This window comes from Zeus faber, assembly GCF_960531495.2.
Source record: "Zeus faber genome assembly, chromosome: 8".
NCBI classification, from domain to species: Eukaryota; Metazoa; Chordata; class Actinopteri; order Zeiformes; family Zeidae; genus Zeus; species Zeus faber.
In genome coordinates this window covers 28,042,619-28,066,858 of record NC_137195.1, presented here as the reverse complement: position 1 = coordinate 28,066,858, position 24,240 = coordinate 28,042,619, and the positions used below count along the sequence as shown (strand labels likewise).

Below are 24,240 nucleotides of genomic sequence, written 5' to 3'. Positions count from 1 at the left end.
ACTGCATCATACACCTACCTACTGGGCCGGTAGGCAACTGCAGGGGGTCCAGCAGAGGGTCTGTGATGGCTTTCAGGTGGGCCAGCACTAGCCTCTCAAAGGACTTCATGACTACAGAGGTTAGTGGAACAGGCCTGTAGTAATTTAGTCCAGTGATGCTGTGCTTTTTGGGGACTGGAACAATTGTGGACTCCTTGAAGCAGGAGGGATCTTCACATAGCTCCAGTGACATGTTGAAAATCCTGGTGAAGACAGGTTCTCGTGATTCAGCACAGGCCTTCAAGCACATGGTTGAATACCAATAAAACACTTTAAGGCCCTCAGCCCATTTTCCAAGGTGTATGTGTGTGTGTGTGTGTGGGAGGGGAGGGGGGCTTCCTGTAGTTGGTAATGCCCCTCAGGTCTTTCCACACTGTTTCAGAGTAGCCCCACTTGGCTGCCCTGATTTCCTTTGTCAATGTGTTCAATGTGTTCATTGGTCTTAGTCCCCTCCTCTATTAGCCTTCTCCTTGAATGGTTGAAGCTGTCTGAGTTTGGTGGTGAACCAGGCTTTATAATTATTGTATCTGATACAAGTCTTTGTGGGAATGCACAGGTCCTTGCAGAAGCTGTCATAGGATGTTACAGTGTCAGCCAGCTCATCCAGATCGGTGGTTGCCTGTTCAAATAGACTCCAGTCAGTGTAATCAAAGCAGGCTTGTAGTGTGGCTCTTGCCTCACTGGTCCATTTTTTAACCGTATTCACTACAGGCTTATTCTACAGGCATATTCTAGTATCTGCCTGTAAGTGGGGATATGATGGACAAGGTATTTGCAAGGTGATCTATGAGACCCAGGGCGGCACACGAGAGACCACGATATGCCTTAGTGTAGTATAGCAGTTTTCTAGAATGTTATTGTCTCTGGTGGGACACTTGATGAATTGTCTGTATTTGGGCAGTTCATGGCTGATGTTTACTCTATTAAAATCCCCCCAAACTATAAGAACAGAGTCTGGCTGTTTTCGCTCCATGCTGATTATCTGGTCAGCCGGGCGCCATTGCCTCTCCTCAACCCACACTTTGGGCGGAATGTAAACACTGAACAGAATTGTGGAAGAAAACGTCAATAAAACGGTCAACAAAGTGGTTTGCAGTTTATGAATAATGTTTCCAGTTCTGAACAACAAGATTTCATTAGCTCTGTAACATTAGTACACCAACCTTTGTTCACATAGAAGCAGATTCCACCTCTTTGGGATTTCCTTGACAGTTCCGCGACTGCTCTCTGGAGATGAAACCCAGATAGTTGTATTGTACAGTCCAGTGTGGTTTCACTGTGACAGGTTTCTGTGAAGCACAGTGCCGCAGAGTGAGAGAAATCCTTCTTGGTTCTGTTGAGTAGCAGCAGCTCGTCTATCTTATTCCCAAGGGAGCAAACGGACATTCCCCAGGTGAATACTGGGTAAAGGGATCCTAAAACCCCTCTGTCACAGCAGTACCAGCGCTCTTGAATGCTTTCCCTGTTTGTATTTCCTGAATTTTCCATAGAGAGCTGTCACTCCGCTCACTTAAATGTTAAAAAAAACATCCGTAGAATATGAGAAGTCCGGTTTTAGATTGGATGGTATGGCAAGTTGAACGTTCAAAGTTCTTTGATAGTAAAAGTGGGGGGTTCACTTAAAACAGAATACACAGACAAAAACACACTGTACCAGGGCAGCTGCTGCTAGCGCCAACTTGGATAGATAACCTCTCGGTTTTAAGTAGCAAGAAAAACCTTTTATTATATGTCTCAAGAAAAATTGCTAAAGGCAATATATACACTAACGGTCAAAAGTTTTAGAACATCCCCATTTCTCCAGTTTTTATTGAAATTTATGTAGTTCAAGTCCAATAACCTGAAATGGTACAAAGGTAAGCAGTAAACTTCCAGAGGTTAAAAAAAAGTTTAGGTTACAAAAAACTGAAAAAATATTGTACATTTCAGAGTTCTACACAAAGGCCTTTTTCAGGGAACATGTAATAGGTTAACAACTTACAGCTGTTCTGCACCAATGGAAGTAAATTGAGCCTTGAAAGTTGATGCTAAAGTTCCTATAGGTGTCCCAACTTTTGTTGATTATGTCTGTCTGCATAAATGCATTGTTGGAACAGACTGCATTATTTCACCCTCTGAAACATTATTTGGACAATATTGTACTGCAGGAAGTAGTATATTGCTATCATAATGGTGAGAAAAAGGAAGATAGACAGACCATTATAGCCCTTAAAAGTGTAGGTCATTCCTACACTTAGGAATCCTAGGAAATTGCAAATTAAGCCAAGCTGTCCGTGACTACAGTTTCCTATGCCATCAAAGGGATGCCTTGGATGCCTTGGATGCCTATGCCTTGGAAATGGGAGGAAACTCTGACAGGAAGAGGGATGGCAGACCCAAAGCCACAACAGAATCAGAGGACAAGTTTCTGAGAGTAAACAAGAGTTTCAAACACAGCTTAACACTGGTCGAAGTAAGCAAAGTCTTAGTTTCAGCTGTAAAGAGAAGACTAGGAGCTACAGGTTTGACAGGTCAGGTGGCTGTAAGAAACCCATTGCTAGGATGGCAAAATAAGAAAAAGAGGGTTGCCTGGGCCATGCAGCACTGCCAGTGGACAGCTGAAGACTGGAAGATGGTCTTATGGATCTCCTTGAATTCTTGGGTTCATCACGCAAGATTTTTGTACACCGTAGAGTAGGTTAAAAGATGGTTCCTCAGTGTGTGACACCAACTATCAATCGTGGAGGAGGAAGTGTGATGGTCTGGGGCTCTTTTGCTGGATCCAGAGTCTGCGTCTTGCACAGAGTAACTGGCACCCTGAACCAAAAGAACTACCACAGCATTTTGCAGCACAAAGGAATACCCTCTGGTCTCCGCCTAGATGTTCAGGAGTTCATCCTGCAGCTAGATAATGACCTAAAACATACCTCCAGGCTCTTTCGGAACATAGAAGAAAAGAACAAGACGGTGGGCTTCAAATCATGGAATGGCCAGCAGTCTCTGGTCTTAAAACCCTTTCAAGTTGGTTTGGGATGAACTGGACAGAAGGGTGAAAGTAAAGCAACCTACAAGTGCAACACATTTGTGAGAACTTCTGCAACAATGTTGGGAAGAAATGTGATTTTTGGAAGAACTTTGATTGTGGAAAGAATACCACAAGTGTGTTTCGGCTGTTATATCTACAAAAGGTGGACACTTTCAGTCAAAAATTCTGAAATGATTCCATACTATATTTAACTCACAAATTGTTAATTTGTTCTATGCTTTAATTTAGAGTACATTGAGACATTAAATTTAGTACATTTCAATAAAAGCTGGAGAAATTCAGGTGTAAAACTTTTGACCAGTAGGGTATATTGCCTTTAGAAAATATGAAATAGTCACATGTTACAGATCTGCAGTTCACACACCACACTGGATGAAAAAGTTTTGAGTTTTCCTGTTTTTCCTGTGATCTGGTGTCGTGATTATACTGTATAATACATATACCAAACCAGCCGCACCATTAAAATCACTGACAGGTGAAGTGAATGACATTGAATATCTCCTTCCAAGGCACCTGTCAGGGGATGGTATATATTTGGAAGCATGTGAACAGTCAGCTGTTGAAGTGGATGTGTTGGAAGCCGAAAAAAATGGGCAAGCGTAAGGATCTGAGCAACTTTGACATGAGCCAAATTGTGATGGCTAGACGACTGGGTCAGAGCATCTCCAAAACCACAGGTCTTGTGAGGTGTTCTCGGTACCTACTGGAAGTGGTCCAAGGAAGGATAACCAGTAAACCAGCGACAGGGTCATGGGCGCCCATGGGCTCATTGATGCGTGTGGGGAGCGAAGTGTAGCCCGCCTGGTCCAATTCCATAGGAGAGCTACTGTAGGACAAATTGCTGAAAAAATGAATCCTGGCTATAATAGAAAGATGTCAGAACACACAGTGCATCGCAGCTTGTTGTATATGGGGATGCGTAGCGGCAGACCGGTCAGAATGCCCTTGTCCACCGCCGAAAGCACCTACAATGGGCACGTGAGCATCAGAAGTGGACCGTGGAGCAGTGGTTTGATCACTTTTTTTTCTACATCATGTGGATGGCCGGGGTTAGGGTCTGATCCGATCCAGCATCTATGGAATGTGGTGGAACAACAAGCCTGATCCATGGGGGCCCCACCTCGCAAATTACAGGATTTAAAGGATTTCCTGCTAATGTCTCGATGCCAGATACCACAGACAGACACCTTTAGAGGTCTTGTGGAGTCCATGACTCGACGGGTCAGAGCTGTTTTGATGGCATGAGGGGGAGCTACACAATATTAGGCAGGTTGTTTTAATGTTGTGGCTGATTGTTGTATGTTGACCTTCATTAAAGCGAAGTCTTTATATATGTAAATGGTAACATCCTTCTAGTGGTGAAGCTGACAGGCATTTTTTTCCTATAACTGACTGCAGTAAATGAGGTTTTTCTGAATAAGGTTGAAAAAAACGATGAAAAACTGCACCTAGTGGCTTCAGGTTGGCGCTGACAGAACGGGAATAAAGGATATCTCCACAATCAAATCTTATTATTGCATAATAATTACATTATCCAAACTTCAGTGACCCCAGAAGTACTAAATATTCAGCAAAGCAAATGCAGCAGTAATATGATAAAATGGTGTAGTACTATATGCTCCCATTGATCCGTGTTTAATGTAAATGTTCAGCCAAGTTGGTCTGAATGTGTTGACCCTTGGGTTATCGTTGGTCATTTTTTCCCCATTCTTCACCGGTTTATTATTTCTCTTACTTTTTTTTTTTGCTTTATTTTGGTCATAAATTTGAAACACTGACCTTTTATTGTATTGCCGTAGAGAGATGTCTGGCAGTCCTGCAGCAAAGCTGGCAAAGAATCTCTGGTTGTTTAGCAACAGTTGTGGAGGAGGAATCCATGGAGTTAACAAAGCTGTTGCTGAAACCAATGTCTAATCTTTGTCTCTGTATAAAAATAGTGAACAGCATAAATATACAGAATAACAAAGATTGATATAATTAGTGTACAGTATATGGGTCTAATACTGGAAATACTACTGCATGTGTGATTACAGGTACCACCATCCCACAACTGCTGAACAGCACTTCCAACAACCTCTATCTGACCTTTCAGTCCGACATCAGTGTCTCAGCTGCAGGCTTTCACCTGGAGTACACAGGTATGAGGAGACAATGGTTTGGCTGTCTGTCTGTCTGTCTTTTTGCCTGTCTGTCTGCCCGTGTACTTGTCTGTACTGTTTACTACCCACATTGGGGAGGTCCTTCAGCTCTGTGCCTATGACCCCATCTCTGTGTCTATATTGTCCAATTGCTATATTTGCCTGTCTGCTGCCCGTCTCCCCTCCTATCTGTTACTATAATCCCAGTGTTGGGAGATGCTGTTTAGAGACCTCAGCTACGGAACACGCCCCCACACACCCAAACACACTCTCGATCAAATGTTTCACCCTGGATTGTCTATTCTCTAAACGGTCCCCTCCAAAGCATCTACGTATCCAATCTACCTTTCAAATGTATCGCTTCCTTACTTTCTCAATCTCCTTGTGGCACGTGATTTGTTCTCTCTCTCTCTCTCTCTCTCTCTCTCTCGCTCTCTTTTTCCTTCCTGCCCTCTATTACTTCCTCACCCATTTGTGACCCTAAATTATTATTGCTTGTATGTCTTGATTCTGCATTTCCCCCACCTTCTGCTATTATGAAAATATGCCTTCTGGAAGTGCAGCGGGAGAGCATTTTCTGTGGAAGGCTAAGAGAGGGAAGGGAGAGGGAAAAGTAGAGCCACGTCTGTGCATTTGTTTGTGTTCGGAAGCACACATGAAGGGAGCTTGAGTCTGTAATAGCCCTGCTATTTAGAGCAAGTGTGGGATTTTCAACATTGTTTGTATCTAGCGAGGATTCCACAATTGAGCTCTTAGATGATACAAGTAATGAATGGTTTTGAATGCCTACATATGCTAGCAGTCATGCAAATGGACAAAAAATGTGTAAGAATGGAAGACCAGCCTTAAAGCTATATGTTCCTTTACAACCTGCTTCACGTTTATTATTGGAAGTATTTTTTTCCAGTCTCAGCTTGCGAAAGCAGTGGAAGTCATTGAAGAGCAGAAAACAAAAATAACTTAAATTCCCCAGTAAGAAGACTTTAATCAATGTAGTAAACGTACACAGTCGATTGTTTAATGAACCTCCCCTATTGCTTTAGAAAAAAATTGTAAGCGGCGGTTAAATGTGTTGTGTCTGGAGTTTGTATGTCTGAAAAACAAAATTGCCCTGATGCTGAGAGTCCACAGCCCATGTTTCTCGCAGTGTGCTTCCTCTCTTTCCAGAACTCTCTCCACCCGCTTGGAACCCCCCCCAGAGCCTTGTTGCTCAGCAGGCCTTTTCCTTCCCAATCCCAACCCACCCCCACCCTTCCACACCCCTCCTGTTGCATACCTCTTCACTGCCATGTTTCACAGTAGGCTCTTTCCTCACAGTCTATTTGATGTTATGCATGTCAGGCTCTAGTCTGGTCTAGGGGCTCCTTTTTTATTTTTTTAGCTTGTTCCTCATATGAACACGCACAATGTTTAAGCCCCCTGCTTGTCTGACAATATCTGCCAATTTGGGACCTTTCCGATTAATTGAGTTCTTATTTCAAGGCCTCTGTTAAGTCCTTAGTCAGTGGCCTTCTGTGCAGCTCAGGTCGTCGACTGTGTGCCTGGATGGCTGGTGCACTAGTTCTAAACCTCAGTCCGCTGTGTCTCTGCCCCGCCTTTGCACACCGCAGCCACGGATTGCCGTCGATGCAGGCCCTCCTGAACAACGTGTCCTGACGTCCGTCTTCATGGTTAACCTGCGTTTCATCTTCCACAAACTGCAGCCATCTCAGAAAAGCTCTCCTTACGGTGCCATAAAAAAAAAAGACACGTTTGTAAGACTCACAACTGTTACTACCAATGTGCATTTTATTACCGAGGTGGTTGTAACACAGTCATAGGCTGTGTTGGAAGCACAGAAAGCTCCAAGTTATTAAGTCCTCGCAAGTACTGATAATGTTTGTGAGGCCTGTGAATGCCTCAGACAATGTTGATTACTTTCAGCTCTGACAACCTGAAAATGGCTGGAGGGTAACGATAGCGATGACAGCCAATAATAGCGCTGGTTGTCAAGGTGACGATGGCGGAGATGATATCCGACCCCATTAAACAAAAGGCCACGAACATCGATGAGTGGCGGAATTAAAACAATATTGATTTCTCCAATGTAATTTGCTGGGCCGTCCCAGTTTTTCAGGAACCCAAAACTGACAATTTCCCCACTGCACCCAAATAACTGCCTTTACAAAAGGCTCACAATATCTTTACTTCATAAAGTCAAGAATGTGTCAGCAAGCCATTGCATTTAACATTCAATGACAGAGAGCATTATCAAAATCCAGTTAAAGCCACAATTGCTGACTTGATCCTTAAAACAATAATAATTGTGGAAAAATACAAGTACCTTTTCTCTTCCATGTTGACAGTTTATGGAAAGTATGTTTGGTGCTTTTAATCCTTATTCCTAGCCAGCAGACAATAATTCAGACAATTTTACTCAGCAGTAAAATATTTTGTCAACGTGGAATTAACATACGTTGCTTCTTCAATTGATGTTTACATTTAAGTTATAATTTTATAGTCCAGTATCCCAATTTATGCAAATCAAATGCTGCTGATTTCATTACTTACATAGCTAGTTGTATATTTTCCAGGTTCAAAATGATATTTACTAGCCCCAATAAAACTAAAAACTTGTAGAGGAGTATCTTTGGCCCAGTAAATCCTCTACCTACATCACAGCCTCTGGTACAGTAATTCCTGTGCCCTTGTGATAGCTTTTTCCGCTCTAACAAGGATATCACATTGTCAGGACATCCTACTGTATGCCATAAATAGACTATAGTGAATACACTTCTCCCCCTTCACACGCAGTATCGTCGAGGTGAATACCAACACCTCTTCAAACACACAGAAAGCGGCCCAGTACCCAAAGACCTGCGGTTAAAAAAAAATCATGATGATTTTATGAATCTTTTGACTTTTTTGCATGTATTGCTCTTTGATACCCCCACGAAACTTTCATTTTCATGGTTTCCAGTAAACATCTGCGCCCTTTCCCTTAACCATTAAAACTATCCCCAAAATGTGCTATGCGTTGATAAAAAAAAAAATTTAAAAAGAGAGAGATCTGGTAATTCTGCTCCAACTTAAAAAATGTGGTAGACGTCATTTCTCCCAGCGGCCCACATACCTCTTAAGCTTCGGTTAGTGGCCACTAATGCGACCGCCCCCCCCATCGTTTCCTGCTCCTCACCTCTCGAGCGCCGAAAATGCAAGAGTTCTGTGACCGCACCACCTGCCATCCATTCCCGTTTCCTTGATTCATTGCAGGGTCCTTCTTTGCTGATGGGTTTATGTTCTCAGTTGTCCTTTTGTCGTGTTGAGTTGGACTGATCTGTGTGTGTGTGTGTGTGTGTGTGTGTGTGTGTGTGTGTGTGTGTGTGTGTGTGTGGGCATGTGCGTGTGTGTGTGTGTGTGTGTGTGTGTGTGTGTGCGCATGTGCGTGTGTGTCCATCTTCCCTCTACAGGCACCAATATACAGTATTCAAGATGAAACCAAATGTTTTTGTTCCTCTCACCCTAACCCTCTCAGCGCATGCTCTTAACTAGTTCTCAAACTTTTTGTTGACATCATACGACTTTGGAGGGGAGGAGGCTTTAACTTTCCTAATTGTTTTGTTATTTTTGAGTATACTGAGAATGTTCTTCGTTGGTTGCTTTTGTCAAAATTTTTCTTCTGTACTACACCACCTACTAACCCTAACCTGCTGTCTGCTGACTAATGCAGTTTGGGAGACCTCGGGACTGTGCGTTTATGCAGACGTTATGCAAATAAACTTTTGCCACTGACATCGGAACTGGAGTTCCTGGTGCACCAGGCTATGGCAGCCCCGCTGCACGTAATAGTTAGTAAGGGTTAAATGCAAAGGACAAATTCCAGGTGCATGTAAATGTACTTAGCAACTAGTGATTCCTGATTCTTAATGCAGCCATAAGCAATTCTACATTCCACAGCAACGCACCTATCTTTCGTTGCCACTGTATTTACTGTGACATCCAATTTCTAATCTATTTATTAGCTCCAAATGGCAATAGGCATTCAAACAATGTTTTCCTGGACCATTAATTGTTCCTTCTGGTCGTTTCCTGATAAAATGTACCACTTTGCATGGCAGCTGCATACACGCCATATCTGAAAATTCTTAGTCACCTTTCTCCTCTCTCTACGCTCGCGCAATTTTTCTTATGTCAATGAAAATCGTGCCTCGATTGAATACGTCAAGCGTGTAAGGGCTCACGTAGCACTCCAGACTGAGTGACCATTATTACCTTTGAGCCACTTAAACGCCTTATCAGAACTCTGTGTACCTGGGGTAGAGACGCTGTAATCACTCCGTACCAATGGCACTCGGCGCTCCTGTCAAGTAATACTTGAGGGATGGCTTTGTAATTTCACAGTGATTGCTTCAGATCGCAGTGGGAAGGATTTAGTGATTGCGACTACCAGTAGAATAGCCTAGCGACTTGTCCTATTTTCCCACTGTTATGACGATGGGGGGGGGGGGTTTCCTCTAACTCAATTATTATACAATTACAAGCATATTAGAAAAAGGCACTGTGTAATTGCATGTTTAAACATTTCGGTTTAGTTTAATTATGCCCTTTTCTCCATGTAGGTATCAGATGATTAAATGTAACATTGCCTTTTTAATTTGCAAATGGTTGTTATGTAATTTTTTTTCGACACACAAGTTGGTTTCTGGACTCCAGAACTGTCACAAAAATTATATAATCGCCCAATCTAATTATTTGAGCTAATCACAATCATTTTCATAAAATTGGTAGATTCTTCAATCACATGTTTCCATTCACATTTCATATGCCATAGAGGATTTCATCATTTGGATTTGAGGCAAAATAACCGTCAACCCACATTTCAAAATTCATAGCTTTTCTTCCTAAGGTGGATGCATATTACAGTATTATAGGCTTATACTGCAATAGTGTCATGAAATTTGGTGTAAAAGACAATTTGTTGATTCCAATTATTTGTATGACGATTAATCGCCGAATAAAAGATAATGATCGTGACAGCCCTATGTCGTTAGGATGTCCTTCCTTGCCCCTAAATGCAGAAGAATGATGGCTGTCCACACTTGTGTGTTGTGACTCTGTCCCAAGCAATAGGTTTGGATTCATGTCCAGAGCCGCAGCCCCCCAGTAACGGCCAGAAGTCAGGGGACCGCTACACCGTTGGCGACATGGTGTCCTTCCAGTGCGACCAAGGCTTCACACTACAGGTGCGGGTGGGGGCGGGTGGGGCCATCACTTAAGCTCGACAGCAGTGCTTAGGACACGAGTGCGTGCGTGTGCGTGCGTGCGTGTGCGTTTGTGTGTGTGTGTGTGTGTGTGTGTGTGTGTGTGTGTGTGTGTGTGTGTGTGTGTGTGTGTGTGTGTGTGTGTGTGTGTGTGCGAGCACGCGTCCCTGCGCAATGTGCTGTAGCTGTGTTAGAAACTGAAAGAGAGAATCACCTTGTGCTTTTCCATGTATTTTGCAGCTGCCATGAAAATGAATATTCTATCTATGAATATTCGATTCTAATATCCTAATCTTAATCTCTCCGCGTGTGACGACGGATTGTCGTGTTTGAACGTGAAAATTAGCTTGGATCTCTCGTGCATATGTGCTGTTTTAAATTCTCCCAGTTCTCCGCGCCTCCCCACCACAACGCCCCACCAAACCACCACCACCGCCTCCTGGGAGTAGATGGCCGTGACGTTCTGAGCCGTAGAACCTTCCAGGGCCACGGGCGATGGACAGTGTTAACAGCCCCCTCACTAATCCCACACTGACTTTATTCCCCCCGCCCTCGCCCCAACCCCCATCCCCGCCCTGCCGCAGGACAGAGAGAAAGCGTTTACTTAACCACACTCTCTGGACACACCAACAGCTTATTTCTACACATCTCTCTGAATAAAACTGAACAGCAGGTACACACCGGCGGCTATTCCAGGAAGTCCTGCAATCTCTCCAGCGCAGTGGAATCTTCACTCTAGTGTTTTGGCGGAGCATTGTTATGCGTCCGTGTGTGGGTGCAGTTTCCGTGTTGTGTCTGTCGGCGCCCGAGCGGCGGCGTAGGCAGTGTCCGGGTGGGCTTCGTAGGTGGATGCTACACAGCACAGGTATTGGTGTCTGAAAATGCGTCAGGGAGTCTCGCTCCATATGGCACGCAGCACGTTTGACTGTAATTGGCTAGAATGTATTTTGCTTTTCCCCGGACTGCTGTCGCCTCTCGGTTCAATACTCCCACCATTTGAAAGCAACACGAGGAGTGGGGGGTGGTAAATACTGTAACAAAAACAAAAAAGCTACCACTTGTGGACACATTGACTCTTCTGCAAAGTCATAGCACAGGTTTTAATTGTCATTTACCCTGTAAAGCCGTACTATAGAAAGAAATAAGCCTTTTTTTTTCGCCTTTCAGATGTTGTTGTGGGAGGCCTCTAATGCAGAAATGAAAGCGTTTTCAATTTTATTTACATTTGGTTTTACATTTCATTTTCAGGGAAATTATGTAGTATTGCAACGTTGGCCCTAGTTGGGAGCAGAATTTTCAGTATTTGTACTCACATTGCCTGAACAAAATAGGACTAATTTGTAGCGTTGATTGCTTATTAAGCCCCCTAACAGTTTCCACCATGATATGCACCCCCCCGAAACACTTAAATCCCCACATTTAGGAACATTCTCACCTGTCCTTGAACAATGCAACAAGCATCCCTCAAAACATTCCAAAACATTCAGAACCTGTTTCTTCCGAATGCAACAAGCAGCTGTAGTATTTGGGCAAACAAAGAAAGCTCAGAGAAAACCCAGGATCAGTTAAATGTATTTGTTTTAACTGATAAGATACAGATACATTTCTAATAACACTACAGATAATTTCAAATACTGCAACCAGAAATAATGTATTAATTTATTCAATTCTGGTCTAAACTCAAATATTTAAGAGATAGAACTTAATTATAGTGAATCATCAAAGACATTATATTACCATGAGTAATATTTTCCTATGTGACCATGTGAGAAGTGCATTGTCCCCATGTGTAAGGTGCACATGCGTGAGATTTTGACCTCACCAGGATATGTAGAATTGAAACACAGGCATAACAAGCTCAAAATTCAATTTGATGAACGTATTTTACAAAAACAAAATATCTTCATGTTCTAGGCATTGTAATACTCACAAAAATCAAGGCATTTTACTTACTTGAATCTTGACAAGTCTAGTCCAATAAAACAAAAAGATGAGCTTGAAGAAAAGTTTGCAGGTTGTCCATGAGTTCAAGGCTAGATGGCCAGACCTATAAACATACTATCATACATACTGTACTATCCAGTAACATTGCGAGGATAAACAACGGGACCCATTGACTATGTAAATCTTGTCCTAAAAAAAAACCTTTACAGATGTATGATTATTTTTTGGATACCTAAAAGTGAAATTTTGTAACTGTAACTAACTTTGTAACCGTGGGCTTTACAGGGTTAAAACTATGGCTCTTGGCTACAAGTAACAGTCAAAATGTTTACTTAGAAGGAAAAGAGGGATCAGGACTGACATTTCTTCAAGATGGAATATGTCCCAGTTGTCCGACGTCTACATCCCATTCCTAAAGGTGTCAAACTGGAAAATAAAAAAATATGAAAAGCTAACAAACAAATAAATTACAAACAGAAAAAAAAGTGAAGTTTTTGGATGTACAGAGTGATTTATTTTGTTGGATCACAAGGTGGACACGTTTTCTTTTTCATATTTGTTTCGTGACAATATACTGTGTGCTGAATGGCAATGTTGCTCTGTTTCTCCCCCAACAGGGTAATGCATATATTACCTGCATGCCTGGTCCTGTCAGAAGGTGGAATTACCCTATTCCTCTGTGTTTAGGTAATGTATTATTTTACATAACTGGGCGCCTCCAGCGTGCGCTCTTTCATTGAGATCATATTAACGATACCGAGATCAAATTTGCGGCATCGAAGACAGACCTCATCTCACTCACTCTGACTCTCTTTTTCCCTGTTCCCCTCCCTCCCTCCCTCCCTATCCTTCTTTCAATATGCTCCTGTCTTATTTACTCGTGCATTCACAAACCCACACACAAACACAGTCATACTTTTATGCCCACACAGCTCACAGAGGACTTATTATTCCATTTAGAGGACAGAGGACAGTTATTCTATTTAGGAAGGCCACAATCTCAGTCTGCGATGATTTTCGGGGGTGGGGGGGGGGGTGATAGGAGCTTTGCGCCACTTCCTTGCGCCTTGCAGCGTTTGATTTCTGATACTTTTGATGGGAGGCTGCACTCCCCCAAGACGGCTCCACTAATTCCCATCGCTCGGCTGACGGATTCCCAGAGAGAAGGAGAACGCAGCGGCCCCGATTAATTCCAGCCAACCCTAATTACACGCACGCACCATGCGCAAGTAGAATTCAAAGGCATGTGAGAGAGCGCATGCTCTTCACCTAGGGAGTACACACACACACACACACACACACACACACACACACACACACACACACACACACACACACATGTTGACACACTGCACTGCTCTTCATGCTAATGAGCCACAGGGAGGACCCTGTAGCTTTTTCCACAGCCCGCTGCAGACATAAATCCTGGAGTTAACGTTGACAGGGCCCCGCTCTTAGTCATGTGTGTTCCCTGTTCTCAGCCATTAGCCTCGGCCCCTCTGCGCCCCTCCCCCCTTGCTCATTAATGGCCGTCGGACCATGTTTGGTTTTTTTTTCGCCTCTGCAAACAGACTGGCATCAAAGCGGCTCTGCACGCCCCTGCCATGATGCTGATAGGGAAATCATCCTCCGCCATCGCTCGTCTCTAATTTTGCATTCAGACGGGGGAACGGTACTCCCTCTCTCCCTCCCTCTCCCTCACATTCCTGCAATTAAATCCCCACTGATGGTATTTCCCTGATTCTGGGTGCCAGGCTGACGCGAGAAGCGATACCCCCTCAAACACTTAAGACACAAATGGGCTTGTCAAGAGAAGGGGAAGGATCTGGGTGGGGGGCTGGGTTGGTGATTCGCTGTGATTCAGCTACTATTTTACATTCGTGCCTCTGGTGGCTGTAATTGCATTACACATGGGTGTTTACATGAGTGCAGCGCTATCTGCCACACGACCGGGAGTGCGGGGGTGGGGGGGTGGGGTTTGTTGTCGAGTGTAACCGTCACAGCGAGCCTGGGTGGTTGCGCCGCGAGAAGACCGGTCACGGAAGAGAGGAGGTTTAAGGCTGGTTGTGTGGATGGTGGGGGTTGGGCGTGTGAAGTAATCAGCACCGCCGCTGTGCGACACTGCGATGGCGTATTGAATATCGACGTCCCCATTTGTTTTCATTTAAAGCGCCCTCACCTCCCGCACTCGGGTGCACAGTCCACTACTGTGTCCCCGTGTCACCTACACATTATTTGCGCACACAGATATACACTGTAGCTTTGTCGCTATATCTTACAGCTATATTTTTATCAGAATTCGGACTGCTTTCTTCACAGTTCCTGATGGAACCTAGTATCAACTTTCTAATGTCCATTTTTCTGTTCAGTGTTGGTCATTTTGATTAATAATCCATAAAGCAACGCCATTTATTCATTCATTTATTCATTTATTTATTAACTAATGTGAATGAGCCCAACATGATTCGCTTGGGTTTAACTACGTTTTAATCTCCCGCCCTAAATCCCTAAATCGCCCACACACACGTACACGCTTACACACCCAAAGATACACTACAGATAACGTAAACCTCTCGCTCACCTCCCCTAACCATTCCCTTTTTCCCTTGGGATCTAACTGTTGAGTGAAGAAGTGACATGTTCCTTTTCCTTGGCTGCTCTCCCTCAGCTCAGTGCGGAGGCTCCATGACAGACTTCAGCGGCGTCGTCCTCAGCCCCGGCTTCCCAGGGAATTACCAGAGCAGCCTGGACTGCAGCTGGAGGGTCCAGCTCCCCATTGGCTTCGGTTTGTCATCTCCCCACGTTTCCTGTTCCACTCTTCTGTTCACTTCATTGTTTTTTCTTTTTTTTCTTTGTTTTTCTTCCTGCACTGTTCTCACGCATCTCTTCCCTGTGCTTTCTTCTGTTTCCCTTTCTGTCTTCTCAACCTACACCAAAAACCCTCCTCTCCTTTCTCTTCTCCCTTCCTCTTGTCATCTCTTCTCCATCTAAACCTTCCCTTACTACCTCCCCTCTCCAACTCCCCCCACCAACCTTATTTTCCCCAGACTTCTGTGTTTGTGTATGTTAAGATCAATTTACTTGTGTAACATAAAGTGTGTGTGTGTGTGTGTGGGGGGGGGGGGGGGGGGGGGGGCATGCCTTCAATGATGTTGATGTAATCCAACACTGCTTTTGCTGTCATTTCTCTCCCCGCCCCGTCCCTCTCTCCCTCCCGTCCCACCATCCCTCCACGCTTGCAGGCATCCACCTGCAGTTTCTCAACTTCTCCACAGAGGCGGTGCATGACTACCTGGAGGTGCGCAGCGGGAGCCTGGAGACGGGAACGGTGATCGATCGGTTCAGCGGCTCGGCCGTGCCCGACTCGCTCTTCAGCACCACCCACGAGACCACGTTGTACTTCCACAGCGACTACTCACAGAACAAGCACGGCTTCCACATTGTCTACCAGGGTATGGGAGTAGGTCTTTTGTACAAGAGTGAAAGAGCAGTCAGGCATTGATTCTTCTATCTACAGAGATGGTTCTTTCACCCCATTGCAATCCGAAGAAGAGGTTCAGCTGGTCCTCCCAGAACCCAGGTGTATGGGATTGAAACTGCCTCAAACCATTCATTCCTATGGGAGAGTGTTGACGCCTGCCCCAGAAATCCACTTATCCCTTGACCCAGTACACCCTGACCCTTTGAGGCGCTCACTGTTAGCACTCACCATTGTTAATAAACATAAACGGGATTTGCGTCAAACGCTAAGGACGGTGTTTGGATACCGCGTCTTTGATTGGACGCTTAATGCCTGAGTCCTCATTTGCCTGAACACTGTGCTTGATTCTTGCCGTGTGTAGGCGCCTTGAGACTTCTATCATCTCTCAGTTAATGTTTTTTCTCCTGCACTCTGGTGAAGATGAAGCCCCTGCTGTAAGGGCGAGAGAGGACGCTAATTGTTTGTATGCAAGGGAGCTATTATAGACACTCAGACGGAGCGAGACTACTTCTAAGGGGAACTGGCAACAGTGGCCTCTTTTGTCTTAGCCGGGCTGCTTTGAAGATTAGGATTGTAAGGTTGCAGGCACTTCGAGACACTTAATGAAGCCTTTGAACACAGACCACTGCAACTTTCGTTGGCCAGTCACCTTGAGGGGGGTTTATTAAAAGGAAGAAGGAAAAAAAATATTAATATGGCACATCCCTGAAGAGAAATAGTCTTGATAATGTGATTCAGGGTCTGTATGAACGGAGACTTATCCGAGACCAGCGATCAACGCTAGGGCACTTCTATGTTCAGTTGCTTGTTTATACGTTCAGGTGTGGAGTCTTGATTCAGTTTGCTAGTTTTTTGGGAATATATATATTTTTGAATTTTTTTTTCACCGTTTTGGAGACTTTTTTTTCTTTCCTTTTCCTGTCTCCAGCGTATGAGCTGCAGAGGTGCCCGGACCCACGTCCTTTTCGGAACGGCGTAGTGATTGGTCGAGACTACAGCGTGGGGATGACCATCTCCTTTGAGTGCCTCCCGGGCTACACCCTGCTGGGGGAGACCTCGCTCACCTGTCTGCAAGGAGTGAGCAGGAACTGGAATCATCCCGTGCCCCGTTGCGAAGGTTACCCTCACCCCTCTGTCTGTCTGTCTGTCTCTCTGTCTGTTGTCTTGTATAATTTAGCTTGAAACCCCCTCTGTATTCATAAAAATCCCTTGAGGGAGCCTTTGTGACGGAAGGGGTGAATTGGGTTGCTTTCCGAGACTGTAACGCAGCTTAGTCCAAGACCAAATAAAAAAATCCTTCTCCTTTTTATTAATCCACCGAAAAGCAAGGGCCGTAAAACATTTATTTTTTTAAACTATGTGCTTCCTATCAAGCGCTATAGATTCTTCCCTTGTCATTTGTTGTACAATCCCTTCCTCCAACTGTCCCCAAAGCGTCCAATTTTTATTGAAGATTTATGACTTTGCTGAACTATAAAACTGCACAAAGCTATTATCATGATAGATGAAGCATTCTCCAGTCTTTATTACAATGCCGATTATGCCTCCCTCTCCGTGTTGTAAATTTGAAGGAGATCTCCTAGGATGGGGCTCCGTTGTTACTCAGTGAAGATGAAGGTTTTTGTTATTTATCATATCATAATTTGAAAACCAAAAAATATTTTGTTGTTTTTTTCCTTTTTTTTTCCACTACATGGATACCCTGATGCCCCTTGACACTTTCTACGCTCAGGCTCGCAAAGGATGACTCCTGGTTAAGAGGGGCAGGTGCTCAAAAAAAAAAAAAAGGCAAAAGGCAAGGCACATGGAACCAGCACCGGTTATAGCCATTTTGCCGCTCTAGTGACTGAGGGGGTGTCCCCGCTACAAATGGTGTTTTATTGAAACTGAGCAGACTGTTTTCATTTTTTTCATTTGGAGACACTGGGACACACAGCGAACCACTCATGGGTGCCCCGTTGCATGCACCGTTGCCCGATCATGTGCGCGCAGAGGATGCGTTACTTATGAATATGCATATCTTTCCCAGAAAATCCTATTACGGTATTATGGTTAATCAATAGATGGGTGAGGTGTTTTTTTCAGCTACTTTGCATTATTTACCCCTCTAGCTCTCTGTGGCGGGAATATTACATCCATGAATGGGACCATTTACTCTCCCGGACACCCAGCTGAGTACCCAAACTTCCAGGACTGCATCTGGATGGTCAGGGTGCCTCCAGGTTTTGGCATCTTCATCAATTTCTCTGTTATCAACACAGAGCCAATCTATGACTACATCACCGTGTGGTAAGTTTTCATAAACTCTCTTTTTTAAAGCTATAGCTTCCAGGTCCAATAATTAATCATTGGCTTATGGCCACCATCAACAACACAAAAGAACTAGCAAGCTCCGACCTGCCAGCTTGGTGTGAGGTTAATGAGAAAAACTTTATTGAGAGACTCGATTGAAAGCGGACGAGAGCTTATGTTTGTGGGGCGTAGTGTTTTATCTTGTGGACCGATTTGACTTCCTCACAATGCCTTCTGCCGAAGTGCATCGTGAGCGAGAAAATGAATTCCCAGTGGATATCCATTGAAGCACACATGGCTTCCACAGTGCAATGCTTTGTCTCCAAAATAATCTATCTTTGACGATTGAAGAGTTTTCTCTTGGGTTTCTTATATGAGGAAAACCTCAGCCCTGCACACAAATCCACACTTATTATTATGCTATTTATTTTTTCAAGTTAGACTGGAGGTCGCTCAGAAATGTCACCCGCATGACTCGCAATGACTGAATGTTTGTCCCCGGTCGAGTTTTTCTTGGTTAATATGTAAGGGACTAAGGTGTCACCTGTGAATTTTTGACAGTGAAGATGTCCTCCACTAAACTGTACCCAAGGTCAAACTGAAGCATAATTGGGGCAGTTTCGCCTGCCACCCAAGTGACGTTTCCAGGGCCCAATTTTATTGTAGAGAGTGGGAAGTTGGAACAAGCCCGGAACAGATGGAAAATGTGTCATGACAAGGGCACCTGTGTGTGTGGGGATGGGAGTTTTACCTGTTGCTTGTGGATTACTCTAAGAGCAACAGGTGTACAGCCACAGTAATCCTGGCCCAATTACTTAGACCCAAGACAGGTGTGGCTGCTTAAGCCACACCATACCACCACCACACAACAACCATGAAATGAGGGGTCCCTCCTCTCTGGTGTGGTGTGAAATCCAAGTCTAAAGTGCAAGTGAAGATCAAGTCACCGATTGTGTTTGTCAGCTTCAATGTGAGGATGCTCTTCCTGTCCTTTCCTTTCTAAGCCTTGAACTTAATGCCGATGTCATAGAACTTGATGTCTTCTCATAACATAACATTTAACTCTCCCATGGGTGTGAGATTATAAACAAAGTAACAAACGAACAGCTTTTATTTTTTGTTGTTTTGATCACTTGACTGTACTGTCGTCTGAGCTGTCTGCTTTGGAAAGTATCAGTATCTATCCCATTTTCCTCTCTCTCTCTCTCTCTCTCTCTCTCTCTCTCTCTCACTCTCGTCCTTTCTTCCTTTACCTTCTCTTTCTCTCTGCTGTAGTAAGCCCCAGGCAGGCTTGTAGCTCTCCTTATGCGCGACAGAAGAAGGTGGCTCCCCCCTGTATCTGCGGACAGCAGATAGTTGGGTGGTGGGTGGGGAGATGAAAATGGCACATGAACACTGAAAGAAATAGTCATCTTGTTTCCCTGTCCGACTACTGTCCACATTTAATCATTCTGAACTTAAATTGAGAAAAGGATGCTATGCTATATTGAGAGGTGCCAAACTACTTGAGTTACCATGCTTAATGCTGTTAAGGGATTCTTTATTTTCCCTGAGCACACCTAAAATGACACACTTCGGCTGCACAAATGTGGCAATTACATGTAATGGGAAAATACTACCTTCAAGCATGAAGCTTTCCCGCCTCACTTTTTGGATCCCCCTGTTGGCTCTAGCACAAGGATAAGGTGTCTTATTTCTGTTATGGTATCACGAAAATGTTATCATAAAGCCATCCGTGCATGCTGCATCACTGATGGCTTTACCAAAAATGCAGATCTATTTTAAGGACCTTTACAGACAACGAGCCTTTTGTAGAAAGCCCTTATCGAGCTGCACTAATGTCTTGTTCTCCTGCGCGGCTGTCCTCTCTCTGCTTGGCACCCACCATTTATTTTTATTTACAGGTCGTTCCGACGTTTAACAAGTGTGGGGCACCTTTGTGCGAGGGTAATTTTTGCAGTGTTTTCCCAGTATAGTGAGTCGTAGTCTTTTCACAAAAATTGTCATTTCATTTAGTCCAATTATTAGTCATGGCTTATCAATTTAGTCAAACATTTTAACAAAGGAGTTGTAAAAAAATAAAAGTGAGATGGAATTATTTGAATTGATACAAAAAGAGCCAAAATAGCGTTCCACAAGGTCAAAAAGGAAGGAGAAATATGTTTTATTATAGAGCCACGTGGCTCTATATAGCTTATATAGCTTTATTATAAGGGTTGCTGCAATTAAAAACACGTTTTTAACCACCACACCAATCACAGTTGGTCTTCATTTCGGGCCTAGTAATAGGGCAAACATGTTAGAAGGGAGGAAAAAAAGACTGGAATTCACATAATGCAAAGAGAAAATATTGTTCATAACAACCTACCACCACTTCACATTTGTCTGCAAAACACAAATCAAACACTTATCGACATGAATCATTGGTTAATTATCTTCTGGGTGTTTTGGGGATTGTTTTGGTGTAGCGCCTGCATGCCCTGTTGCATTTTAGGATCGAAGAAAGAACCTCGTTGCCTCTTCATCAATTATCGCCTCTAGTTTTGGCTGCCCATTTTCTCTCTGTTTAACGAAAATCCAACACAGTATCTCCCTGTCGCACACGCACCACGTTCACATAGTCAAACAGTTTTCCATCTCATCTCAGCGGTGTGGTACATGTGGTAAATGTTAATCCAAACTCGAGACTATTCAGAGTGAGCCCTAATTCCGCTATTGTTCCTTTTCTTCCACAGCTGTTATAGTGGGCATGTCAAAACAAAATAAAAATTTGATGACCCATGATATAATTCCATGCATTTAATCTTGGCATTGCAAGAGTAAATACTGCACATGCGTGTGCAGTATTTAAGCAGGATGCACTCATTGTTTCGCACTGGTGGAACTTTATTAAACCTTACATTACATTACGTCCTTTAGCACACGCTTTGTCCAAAGTGACTTAATAAGTACATTTGCTCAGTAGTGTCAAACCAACTGTATGTCAAAGTTACTGCCAGCTTAACCTTCCATAGGAATAAGTATGGGTAGAGTTTTTGTTTTTTACTTTACGAGCGGAGAATGACCATCCTATTTTTGTAAAAATTAGAACAAAATATAATTATTCATTATTGTTGACTAAAGCACTCTTGTCATTCAGGTTTGTATCGACTACATTTGTGACTACATGAAAATTACCATTGTGAAACCAGCAGGGTCTTAGAGGTTTGGATTGCGCAGGTCGCAGATGAAATCTTTGACAGATGCCTGGGTGTATATACTGTGTATATATATATATATATATATATATATATATATATATATGTAGCTTATCCAGCTCCTCTCGTGGCAAATCTTTTTTGGCAGCGTAACACCTCATCAACTCGTACCTACTTGACTGGGATTACACTTCCTTTGATTTGTGTGAAAAGAAATTAGAAATTCCGTCTGATCGTGGGAACGTTTTCGAGTCGTGGCTCTGAGATGACCCAAGCTCTTGCTTGATCTCCATTCTTCCACCCTGATGTTCAGTGATGATTTCTTCTCTATCTCCCTCTCTCTTTACCATGCCTGTAATGAAGGGATGGGCCCGACCAGGCCTCGCCCCAGATTGGCCAGTTCAGCGGGAACTCTGTCCTGGAGGGCGTACCCACCACTGCCAATCAGATCCTGATCAAGTTCCACAGCGACTTCAGCACCAGCGGGTTCTTTGTGCTACGTTACCATGGTACCCCCCCCCCCCCCCCACACACACACACAGTGTTTGTGAATTGGACACTTTATTCTTTGCATTTTTGCAGAGAAAGGGGCCAATTTTTCACCAAATGTATGAAAACTACCTGATTTAAATAGGTGAAAATAGCACCGGAGCTCCGAGATGCTATTTGCACGGCAGCGCAGTCAGGGATGTATTTCACCCTTTGTGGGTGCTTTGTGAAATAGACGCTCACTTTTTCTGTTATTTGCGCCTGTTTAGCAGCCACAGACGATCCTTTAGTGAATTTGCCCCTCCATGTTTTATTACATACAGGAGGTAGTGGGAAATGTCCCTTTTCTCTTTGGAGAACCTCTATTATGCTCCCATATTGGGCTTTTGATTTTATTATTTGGTCCCTTATCTGGCTACCGTATTTCCGTATCGCCGGGTGATAAAATGATAAATGTCTTCCATTTTCTGGCTGCGCTATTAAAATGGGTGATACGGGGGAAGCGAAAGGGACAGTTAATTAACGATAAAATGTACCTGATCTCGGTTGATTCAGCAATGGCCTTTTAATTACCAGCGGTGCTAATAGACGGCAATTTACAACTTGGTTGACGCCGAGCGTGAAGCAAACAAAGGACCATGATTGGACACAAAGAACACACGCACGCACGCACACACACACACACACACACACGCACACAGACATAATCACACTGTCACAGGACTGAGCTGTCCTAAAGCAGACACACACATGCACAAATACACACCAACTTTTTACTCACCCCCACTGCAGCGTCCCGTGCTTTTGCTTTGTCTCCACCCCCCAACAGCGTACCAGCTGAGAATATGTATGCCACCTCCGCCTGTCGCCAACGCCAACATCCTAAGCGACGACGAGGAGTTTGAAATAGGTCAGTCTTTTTTTTGTTATTTTGTTTGTTTTATGTCAGTCGGCAAACACATCATAACATCCCCCGCCATCGCCCGATCATCGCAAACACACATTTCTATCAGCGGGAGTAAAAGCGCTCATCTCTTGTTCATTCGTCACGCCGATAAATGACAATCCGAGTAACGTTTTTCGCTTGTTTAATTCATCGCCGGTTTTGTTAAGGTGTGTCAATATTATATATTCATTTTGGCCATATGCTCGCCTGTCTGCCTCTTCAGACGCACGCTTTTCCTCGCCTTTCAATCTGTTCTTTCCCTTTCGCTCGCTCAAACAACACGTTTTATTTATTGATGTCTTGTCATACTTGTTGGTTCAGCTGTGTAAGTGTTTCCTTTGCTCCTCATGTTAGGCACTTTTGTTTTCATTTCTCCACTTCCAACTCTTCAACCTGTCTTCCTTTCTTGAATTGTTTTGTTCATCTTTTCATTCCTTGTGTTGATCTTGATTTTGTATCCACCCGTTCCTGTCTTTGCCGCTTGATCATTTGATAAGACGCTGGGGGCTTGATCTACATCGCCCCTGAGGGTTAGGGTTTTACAGTGTCGACGGTCCAAGTTGCTTGTAGCTGTGTAAATCTCTGTGTTTGTGTGTCCCATTTTTTAACAAACGGGTCTTTAACACAGTCCTTCAAGCTAACTAAGTGGATTTCAGTCCTAATAAGCAAACGTGTTTATTAATGTCTTAAGTACAGATACTGATCAGGTTCTTATTAACACAAGGGCTGGTGTTTGTCTTTGTATGTATGTGTGTGTGTGTGTGTGTGTGTGTGTGTGTGTGTGTGTGTGTGTGTGTGGGTGGGTGGGTGTGTGTATGTGTGTGTAAATGATTTCACAGGGGACATTATCCGCTACTCATGCCTGCCAGGGTTCACTTTGTTGGGCAGTGAGATTCTGACCTGTCGCCTTGGAGAGAGGCTGCAGATGGATGGACCTCCGCCAGTCTGTCAAGGTTGGTCTCATTCTGTGCCGGCTTGTGTTGCTGTGTCTGTGTATGTGTTTGGATGTGTGTGCATGTGTGTGTGTGTGCGCACATGTCTTTGTAAATGTGTCCGAGTGCGTTTGTATCCACATGTTCTATAGCCTTTCTTTAAGCTTGTGCAAGTCACACACATATACACACACAGAAACACGCGCACACATGAGTCTGTGTATTTGCCAGTGCGTGTCTGTGTGTGATACGCCAGTCTGCCAAGGCCGGGGCGCAGTCAGCAGCACCCATTCTTGATGCATGATTGAGTTGACCGCCAGCGGAGTCCAAGCAGACAGAAGTATCCCTGTTTTAATTTATCAAGCTTCTCACACCAAGATCACGGACCTGGCGGCTCCCTTCACACCCTGTTCTGGGCTGGAGTCTTTCAGGATCTAACTGATTACATATCTGCCGGACTTCCAGAATGGAGGCCTCTAATGAGCGGGCCATTTGTACGAGTGTAATAAGGAAGAAC

At 43.9% G+C, this 24,240-nt stretch overlaps 1 protein-coding gene across 1 annotated transcript in view; it reads left to right on the top strand.

Annotated features, from left to right (window-relative positions):
• LOC307234379 (CUB and sushi domain-containing protein 3-like) overlaps window positions 1-24,240 on the top strand; it is a gene marked incomplete at both ends in the record, with an annotated part of 277,445 nt that overhangs the window by 173,536 nt on the left and 79,669 nt on the right. Inside the window, 10 exons of the mRNA XM_080006075.1 lie at window positions 5,098-5,202; window positions 10,306-10,424; window positions 13,004-13,073; window positions 15,055-15,171; window positions 15,629-15,838; window positions 16,796-16,984; window positions 17,979-18,156; window positions 21,720-21,865; window positions 22,675-22,755; window positions 23,631-23,744. Of these exons, the coding sequence (XP_079862201.1) occupies window positions 5,098-5,202; window positions 10,306-10,424; window positions 13,004-13,073; window positions 15,055-15,171; window positions 15,629-15,838; window positions 16,796-16,984; window positions 17,979-18,156; window positions 21,720-21,865; window positions 22,675-22,755; window positions 23,631-23,744 (1,329 nt within the window). The remainder of the gene's footprint in view (window positions 1-5,097; window positions 5,203-10,305; window positions 10,425-13,003; window positions 13,074-15,054; window positions 15,172-15,628; window positions 15,839-16,795; window positions 16,985-17,978; window positions 18,157-21,719; window positions 21,866-22,674; window positions 22,756-23,630; window positions 23,745-24,240) is intronic.